The 9326-nt window shown below is 31.0% G+C and overlaps 2 protein-coding genes across 2 annotated transcripts; one reads left to right on the top strand and one right to left on the bottom strand.

The window, feature by feature from the left end:
• Positions 1-297: 297 nt before the first annotated feature.
• LOC113375695 (glycine-rich protein-like) lies at positions 298-2159 on the bottom strand. The gene is made up of 3 exons (XM_026615635.1): positions 2095-2159; positions 1563-1887; positions 298-315 (listed from the first exon to the last, which is right to left on the bottom strand). The coding sequence occupies exons 1-3, from the start codon at positions 2157-2159 to the stop codon at positions 298-300; spliced, it is 408 nt and encodes a 135-aa protein (XP_026471420.1).
• A 6109-nt stretch (positions 2160-8268) lies between these two features.
• On the top strand, positions 8269-9040 carry LOC113375694 (cuticle protein 19-like). The gene is made up of 4 exons (XM_026615634.1): positions 8269-8286; positions 8364-8666; positions 8740-8836; positions 8922-9040. The coding sequence occupies exons 1-4, from the start codon at positions 8269-8271 to the stop codon at positions 9038-9040; spliced, it is 537 nt and encodes a 178-aa protein (XP_026471419.1).
• Positions 9041-9326: the final 286 nt, after the last annotated feature.

Genomic DNA, 9326 nt, shown 5'->3' with positions numbered 1-9326 from the left:
ACGAAGCTAAAAGTGTAAACATTGCAGTTTTTGAGAGAAAAAAGCATCCAACTTTTTTTATTCAAATTTTACAAAAAAAAAACATTTTAAATATAAAAAAATATTCGAATTTTAATTTCAATTCTAGCTTAAATTTTATAGATCACTTATATACTTGAAACAAAAAATATTATTGGAATTCAGTTTAAATAATTCTTAGAAATATGAGATAAGGTCCTTTATTCTTACTCGACTTGATTAAGTATTGTTTATTTACTTTTTATGTCACATATATGTATAAACGTAGTCGTCCAATTTTTAAGCTCTTATTTTTGTCTATAAAATACGAATAATTAAATTAAAAATATTTAGAAAAATTGTTTATTAAATTTTTATTAAAAATAATTATTTTTATTCTTCAAAATGTTTAATTTTACGGGTCATGTATTACAAGTTAAAATATTATTCAATTCATTTGTACTCGATTAATAAAATTGAATTGTTGTTGTGTTACGTTCTAAAAATTAACTTAAGATTTTTAACTTCCCGTAGGGCAAGTTATAGTAATCGCAAAAAAATCGAAAATGAAAATTTTTGCATTTCTCGACGTTTCAAAGGTTTCTGAATATTTTGGCATACCTTAGAAAAAATGTATGTATGTGTGTGTGTGTGTGTGTGCGTGTGTGTATGTATGTGCGGATACAAATTTTCGTCGACGATTTCGGGAACACCGATCAACCGATTTGAATAATTCAAAAAACATTCGATTCGTATTGATAAGGAGACGTGCTGATTAGTTTTTGGCGAAGTCAGGTCTAGCCGTTCCGAAGATACGGGGCAAAAAGTGCCGAAAACGGTAACTCAGTTTTTAAGAGAACGGAGCGTCCGATTTTAATAATTCAAAAAATATTTTACTTGTATTGACAAGGTAAAGAATCGATCATTTTCATAAGGGCAGGTCTAGCGGTTTCGGAGATCTAATGAAAAAAGTAAAAAAAATGCCATTTGGCGGTCAAAATGATCATTAGACATATGCACATCAAATTATCAGATATTTTAACAATAAGTATAATTTTGGTTTACATTCCTATGGGTTCCGTACCAATGTTTACGCGTTAGGCGTTGACGCGGCGCTTACGCAGTTTGATATTTCGTCTTTATGCAGTTAAAGCAGTACAATTGCTTTGAAAAAAAGTTTAGATCTTTCAAAATATGTCAAAATAAAGAAAAAAATTATTTTCAAAAAATTTAAAAAAAAAATTAAAAGAAAACTTTTTTTTTTCAAAAAAAGTAATTTTTTGTCTAATTGTTTGTCATTTTTTCGAAGTAATTTTTTTTCAAAAATGTTAATCGTTTTTAAAAAAATAATAATTTTTGGTACGGGAAGTTCGTTAAGGCACGATGCCTTAATTGCCTTAAGACAGAATTCCACTTACAGCTAGTTATAATATAAGTCATGCGTAAATAATGCGTTTATCATATGCTTGTAAAAAGTCTGCAGTGTCATTGACTCGAAAATCAATTAATTTAACACAAACATTAAAAGATTTGAAAAATAAATTAATATCAACAAGTTTTCTTACATTATGCCCGTATCCGACATAGCTAGCGTAGCCACCGTGAGTTAGTCCGTATCCTCCATAGACATATCCTCCATGGGCATGTTCGTTTACTCCATAGACCTGTCCGTATCTTCCAAATGTATGCCGGTAACCTCCATGAGCATGTCTATAACCTCCATAAGCATGCCCGTATCCCCCATAGCCGAGTTTAGCGAAACTCAAACCGTAGCCAGGATGAGCATAACCAAAACCGCGTCCGGCATAAGCAACGCCGTGATTATTGTGGTTTACATTATTGACGTAGCTGTGGGCAACACCTCCATAACCATGATGGACCTCTCTTAAGCTAGCAAGACCAAATTAGCAAAATCGATCCGGACCTGTTGTATTATTTAGTACTTATTTCGTACTAATTTGCACCACAAAAAAAATTTGCACTAAATAATACAACAGGTCTGGATCGATTTTGCTAATTTGGTCTTGCTAGCTTAAGAGAGGTCTATGATGGCCATAACCGTAGTGCCTTACAGGACTTATGCTATGTGCTACGTACCCAGGTGAATGCCCTCCGTGCAATAAACCAGCATTTGCGACACTAATTGCAGCCAAAAGCAGCATTAGCTAAAAATAAATATATATTTTCATATAAATTACTAATGACCAATTATAAAACATTTGCTATTTATTAACTTTCCTTAGGGCTAGTTATAGTAATACGTTTCTAAGGTTTCTGAACATTTTGGCATACCTTAAAAAAATGGATGTATGTGTGTGTGTGCGGATACAAATTTTCATCGACGATTTCGGGAACCCGGACCAACCGATTTGAATAAATCAAAAAACATTCGATTTGTATTGATAAGGAGACGTGCTGAATAATTTTTGGCATAAGCGATTCTAGCAGTTCCGGGGGCAAAACGTGCCAAAAACAGTTCCTCAGTTTTTAATAGAACAAAGCGTCCGATTTTAATAGTTCAAAAATCATTTCACTTGTATTGACAAGCTAAAAAACTGATTGAATGTTTGGGAAGGCAGGTCTAGCGGTTATCGACTCTCAATAAAAATAAGTTAAAAAAATGCCTTTTGGCGGCCAAAAATGATAATTAGGCATATGCACAATTGCACATCAAATTATCAAATATTTTATAGAAATTTTCATAATGTGTACACATTTTGTGTATTTTTTTCAGGGTTCCGTACCAAGATTTTCAATTTTAAAATTCACGTATATGGTTCAAACAAATTTCCTCGACATTTTCGACAGTACGAAGTAACCAATTTGAATAATTTAACAAGCATTCGATTCGTATTGATAATGAGACGTGTTGATTAGTTTTTGGCTAAGGCAAATCAAGCCGTTCCGAAGATACGGGGCAAAAATCGCCAAAAACGGTAACTCAGTTTTTAAGATAACGGAGCGTCCGATTTTAATAATTCAAAAAAACATTTTACTTGTACTGACAAGATAAAGAACTGATTGAATTTTTGAGAAAGCAGGTCCAGCGCTTATGGACTTTCAATAAAAACAAGTTAAAAAAATGTCGTTAGGCGGTCAAAAATGATTATTGGACATATGTACATCAAATTATCAGATAGTTTATAGAGATTTTAATAATGTGTACATATTTTGTGTAATTTTTTGGGGTTCCGCACGAAGATTTTTCGGTACATGACAAAAATTTCAAAAAAATTAAAAATGTTCTTTAGGTATAACTTAGCGACAAATGAATTAAAAGTTACAATTTGTGTCATCTTTTATTGAAAATTCGACGTTCTACCAAACAGGTTTTTTAACTTCCCGAAGAAGAAGTTTATGTTTTCATCAAAAAATTCGATTCGCTAATTTTATGTTTTCTTGACGTTTCAAGCCATTCTGAATCGAATGTCTCATTCGATACATTTCCATACATTTGAAAAAAGTATGTGTGTGTATACAGATTTTTGCCGTAAATCGACGTTTTCTCAAAAACGGCTGGACCGATTTCAAACATTTACAAGCCATTTGATGTATCTCGATGAAGACCATCGTTTGTCAGTTTTTCGCTACGATCGGCCGAACCGTTTCCTTCGCAGAAAAGTGAAAAACACGTTTTAGCCCGCAATTCTGAATCGATTTTGAAAATTCAAAAACTGTTCGAAAGATATTGGTTGTTAATTGTGCTGATTATTTTTTGGTAAAAATCGACCGGGCCGTTTTCTTATAATAAAGTGTTAAAAAAATGCGACGATTTTTATTATTATTTTTTTGACAGTAGATACAATAATATTATAGATAATACTAAAATATTAGGGCCCTACGACAACTCGTTCAACTTTAAAAATTCGTCAAAGTTTGCAAAAATTAGTATAGTTTCTTTGGCATTTGTCAAAATTAGACCTTTCATCAACGATTTTGATTTATCTCGATGGCCGAGCCGCTTCTTTGTAATTTGGAAAAAAGTGTTAAACTTTTTGCCTACATTTAAGCTCATACTACCGAATCGATTTAAAAAAATCAAAAACTGTTCGAAAGATATTAGTTGGGAATGATACTGACTAGTTTTAGCTGAAAATCTACAGAGCCGTTTCTTGTAATTAACTCTTGGAAAAAAAATTTAAGCCGATTTTTATGGAACTTTTTTGGAAATATATATTTAATTTTAAAAATTCATCACAATTTGAGAAAATGAGTAGTTTTTTTGACGTTAGTTAAAATTAAGATTAGACGATTTACGTGGTATAATGATAATATACCTGGTCTTAATAAGCATACTAAACCATTAAAGTTCTACGGAAACTGGTACAATTATAAAAATTGTTGATTTCTGAAAATTTGTTTTTAGAAAATTCTCCGAGTTAACCTGTTCGTTCGGTTTTAATTATGTGTAATAAATCCACTCAGAATACTTTTAATCACTCATTAATTAATTTATTTTTTATTGATTAAGTCGATTATTTACAAATATCGGGAAGTTCATGTAACTTGCCTTAAAGCAAAATACCAATTCCAACTAGTTATCATTTGTTCTGTATAGCGTCGAAATTTGAATAAAACTTATTCATTTGTTCGCTGTTATATCTAAAAAATATTTTTAAAATTTTTGAAAATTTTCTCATGCTATTTCCATATAAATCTTTGATTAAATTGCGCACTATCTAAGAGGCAATATTGAGAGCTAAAACTTATAGATTTTTTTTATCAATTTGAAAGCATTTGAGCCACTGGGAGCAAAACAACTCGAAAATGTCCATATTAAAGACCACTCTAATATATATATATATATATATATATATATATATATTAAAAATAAGGGGTAGTGCTGCCCTAGGGCAGGTCCGTGAGCTGAGTTAAACTCCAACTCGCTTCAGGGAAGAATAGTGTGAGAGGTTTCCCATTGCCATTTCAAACCGCAGTGCCCGAGATGGGCTTATTTTCAATTGGAAACATTTTTTTTCTATATTTTCAATTGAAAATGGACATCGCGCTGCCCGATGTCAGATTACCATAGCGGGGATTCGAACGTGCGACCCTGTCCATACAAAGTCAACGCGTTAACGATCTTTGCCACGACGAATCCATATATAAATATATATATACACATATATATATATATATATATATATATATATATATATATATATATATACATATATATATATTTATATACATATATATATACATATATATATATATATATATATATATATACTAGATGACCCGACAGACGTTGTCCTGTACCCACATCTACGTTTTTTTAAATACCCTATACTAATATTTATACCGTTTAGTTAAAAATAATAATTATTGGTTTTCAAAATACTATTTACACCATATATGAGTAATGTTGAATGTAGAACTGTTTCAAATAAAATGATTATTCTCAATTCCCACAGTTAACACTTCAATTATCCATTTAACAAATATTAAAATATGTTCAATAAAATTGTATATAAAAAATTATACACTGCAATTTATAGAACAAATTTATTTCCAATAGCTCAATTTATTTTAATGCCAAAGGTTATACAATTTTTCAGTCATACCCGTAAATGTGGATGTATAATTTGAATGATATTTTGTTTATTCTCGACTAAAACATTGATTTTCCAAATTTATCACACAAAAATTCATCGTCAGCCTTTTTTGATTTATAGCATAAGATATATAAGGTATATAAGTATTGGAAATTGATACATAAGCATAAGATACACGTGTTGAAAATTGAAGTCTTTTAAAAGGTATAACAAATTCAGAAAGAATTAATATATAGCATTCGCGGTAAAGGTACAATAACACCTTGCACTTTTCTACCCAAAATAATTGCTTCAATAATGTTGCCTATTATTTCTATAATTTCGTACCATATTTTAACTGGCTTTCAGTAATTTCAATACCTAAATTACATTTATCTCACCAATAATTCAATATACATTATCATTTATGTCATATTTGAAGTGAATTAATTTGTCAAATCCTGTTCACATGTGCTCTTTTCAACCTACGATCAACAAAATTATTGCAGTAAATGGAGAGGGAAAAAACATATATCGGAAATAGGCTAATCTTTATCTTAAGTTTATAAACTCACTCATAAACTATTTGATTTAAATGAAAAAAACGCAAGCGTTTTTTATCTGCATGATATCTCAATCATTTTACACGCAGAAGTACTCATTTTAAAACTTATTTTTTGCACTATAAAACTTCATTTTCATATCTAGCCTAATATTGTTCCTAGAACATTTTATAAAACACCGATTTATGAAGATTTTAATTGATATAATTTTGTTTATTACATTATTTTTGTTAAAATGTATATTTTTAGAAATATTCGCAAAAAACGATGGAAAACGCAAAAAACAACAAATTTTAAGAAGCCAGTAACTTGAAAAGTTATTTCTTTTTTGAAAAACATTATTAAACATTTTTCTCTTCTAATTAGATCTTTTATCGATATCCGGCGTTAGTTTGAAAGAGATACAATTGCAGCACTGAAAAGGGAAGCCATCCCCTCGGGAAGTGGCAAATGATTCTAAATTATTTTTACTTTTAAACTTGAGAGTAAGATGAACCTAATTCCAAAATTTCATGCAAATTGGAGCACATTAAAAATATTCAGACCCAAAATGCTCCATTGTCTTGAGTAAATATTTCGTATCCAATGCCAAACATATGAATTTTTGACACAATGAAACTTCTAAATAATGATTTGAATAAGTAAATTATTTTTGTATCGTGATTTAGTAAATTAAGGCAAAACACGACTGCATTTAAAAGTTAAAAAATAATAATCAGTCAAAGTGAATTCTAGGCTAAGTTTGATGTGCGATCACTGACTGCGCAGACTGCATCACCTGTCAGATGTTGACTGTAAATCTTATATTATTTTAATTTTTGGCTCATCAGCTGCTTTTTGGCATTAGTAATGTAGTCATTACATTTTTCTTATTCATAATCATAAATATATTATATTTTAATATTGTCTTAGCTTATAAGTGAATGGGAATGTTTGGCAAATGACAGTTTTCATTTGTTTTAATGTCAAACCATACCTTAAATATTTCCAAGGACAAGCAATAATAAGCGGTTTCTTGAAATTTTTTCCATTTATTTATACAATCTAACTATATTTGTATGAATCTAAAAATTCTAGAAAATTTCCCGAACAAACTTCAGGAAGATTCATGAAAATCCAAATTATAGTTTAGGAGAATTAACCATTCATACATAGTTACAGAAAAATTTTATATATAAGATATATATATATATATATATATATATATATACATATATACAAACATAAATATAGGGTAGGGCGAGGCACAAAGGGTCAATTTGACTTTGAGCAATTACATTTTGAAAACCAAATCAATTATATCACAACGAATAACACATATAAAACATATAACTATTTGCTGTTTTTCATAAATTTGTCACCGAGTTCTTTTTATCCTATAGGAAAGGTAAAATGGGACTGCCAAAAAGTGAACAGATATAATGTTTTTTTTTTCAAATGAATTTTATTAAATGAGAGCTACGCTACAATACTCAACCACAAAAATTACAAACTTAATGAGCACATTTTTAATAAAAATAACGCTGTTTATAACCTTAATCTGCTATTTTGACAGAAATAAATATGAACAGTGTTGAAATATCTACTTTTTTAATTTATCTCTTGTTGAGTTGCTTTTTTTTAACTTAATTCACGTTTTTATTTACTATTTTTGTGTTTACACCTTTGTCATGGTAAAGATTCAGTTGGTCCTGTTTACTCCACCCACATGCAAGCTTTTATAGGAGTGATATACAAAAAAATCGTTGAACCTAACCTAACTTAACAACATAATATATAATTATTTTTTTAAAGTAATTGTAAGAAATTTATATCTCATTTAAAATTATATTGTTAAATATTTTTACTTGTAAACTTTATAATTTTGTATCATTATGAAATTTAAAAAAAATATATAGCAATTTGTTACTAAAATATCTATTTTATTGTTGAATTTTTTATGTTGCAATGTTTCTCAATTTCCGGTAATAAAGTACGTCAGTGTTCTTTCTTGACGAAGACACGCTTGGACAGTTGCGTGATATGAAATTTGAATTCCAAGAGGGGGAGGAATAACGAACGACCTTGGGTGTACTTTTGATCGCGACCGATCGAAATTCGTACGAACTATATAAGGCAAATGTCTCGAAATCGGACCAACAGTTGAATTTGTGTCGACAAACAGTCCAAACATGGCAATTGTTACCAAGGTGGCGACAACAATACTAACTACGTTTAACATAATGAGGAATAGTTTTGATTAATATGTGATAATATCGGATTTCAGTGTTTAGCTATCGCAGCTCTCGTAGGAGTAGCCTGTGCGGGATTGGTGCCAGGACACGTCGGAGGATACTCTCACGGCTACGCCGTAGCTCACGCAGCCCCCACCGTCGGCCACTACGGCTACGGGGGCTACGATTATGGCGCTCACGGCCACGCCGGATTAGGCCAGAGCTACGCGAACTACGAGAGCCATAACGCACACCCGGTGGCCTACGCCGCACATGGTCACGGCTACAGATTGGGATACGGACACGCCTACGACGGCTACGCTGGCTACGGACACGGACACGGACACGACTACTACGTAATCGATTTGCGATAAAATATTATTTTATTCTAATAAAGAACGTCGGCTACAATAACTTTTCTATTTGCAGTCTCACCCTAAATACCAATACAACTACGGCGTTGCCGATCATCACACCGGCGATGTAAAATCTCAGCACGAAGCTCGCGATGGAGATGTCGTTAAAGGTAGAAAAACAAATCGAACACATCTAAAAAGTATAATCAATAGCATATTATATCAAAACAATCATTTTTTATTTGTCAATTACAGGTCAATATTCCTTAGTGGAACCAGATGGCTCCGTAAGAACGGTCGACTACACAGCCGATGATGTCCACGGTTTCAACGCTGTTGTGTCTAAAAGTGCCCCAACGGTCCAGCATTACTAAGTGTGTCTCGACATTACAAACATGTTCGTGCAACAATGACAGAAATCTACTGACTATCTGAAAATGATATTAAAACAGAAATATCATAGACGTTTTGTATATATTTCTAATTTATAAGCATTTTAAAAGCTATATAAAAAATAGTTCAAAAAATAAAAATATTTCAGCCAATATTGGGCGTTTTTATTTTAATATATAAGATTTTGAATGAGCTATACTTTTTTATTATAATAAATTTATTTGATCTCTTATTTACAAACTTGCCATGAACAAAGTTTACAGAATT

This window comes from Ctenocephalides felis, unplaced genomic scaffold (assembly GCF_003426905.1).
Source record: "Ctenocephalides felis isolate EL2017-DRISC unplaced genomic scaffold, ASM342690v1 CF-g0.4_SCAFFOLD_01886, whole genome shotgun sequence".
Lineage (NCBI taxonomy): Eukaryota > Metazoa > Arthropoda > Insecta > Siphonaptera > Pulicidae > Ctenocephalides > Ctenocephalides felis.
This window is presented reverse-complemented; position numbering and strand designations above follow the sequence as displayed.

What these genes read in the sequence shown, in the direction of transcription:
- LOC113375695 (XM_026615635.1), bottom strand. Translation starts at nt 2,159, where the DNA reads ATGCTGCTTTTGGCTGCAATTAGTGTCGCAAATGCTGGTTTATTGCAC. An exon ending in CACGGAGGGCATTCACCTGG is followed by an intron (nt 1,888 to 2,094) that starts GTACGTAGCACA and finishes TGGTCTTGCTAG; the next exon opens with CTTAAGAGAGGTCCATCATG.
- LOC113375694 (XM_026615634.1), top strand. An exon ending in GACACGGACACGACTACTAC is followed by an intron (nt 8,667 to 8,739) that starts GTAATCGATTTG and finishes TTCTATTTGCAG; the next exon opens with TCTCACCCTAAATACCAATA. An exon ending in CGATGGAGATGTCGTTAAAG is followed by an intron (nt 8,837 to 8,921) that starts GTAGAAAAACAA and finishes TGTCAATTACAG; the next exon opens with GTCAATATTCCTTAGTGGAA.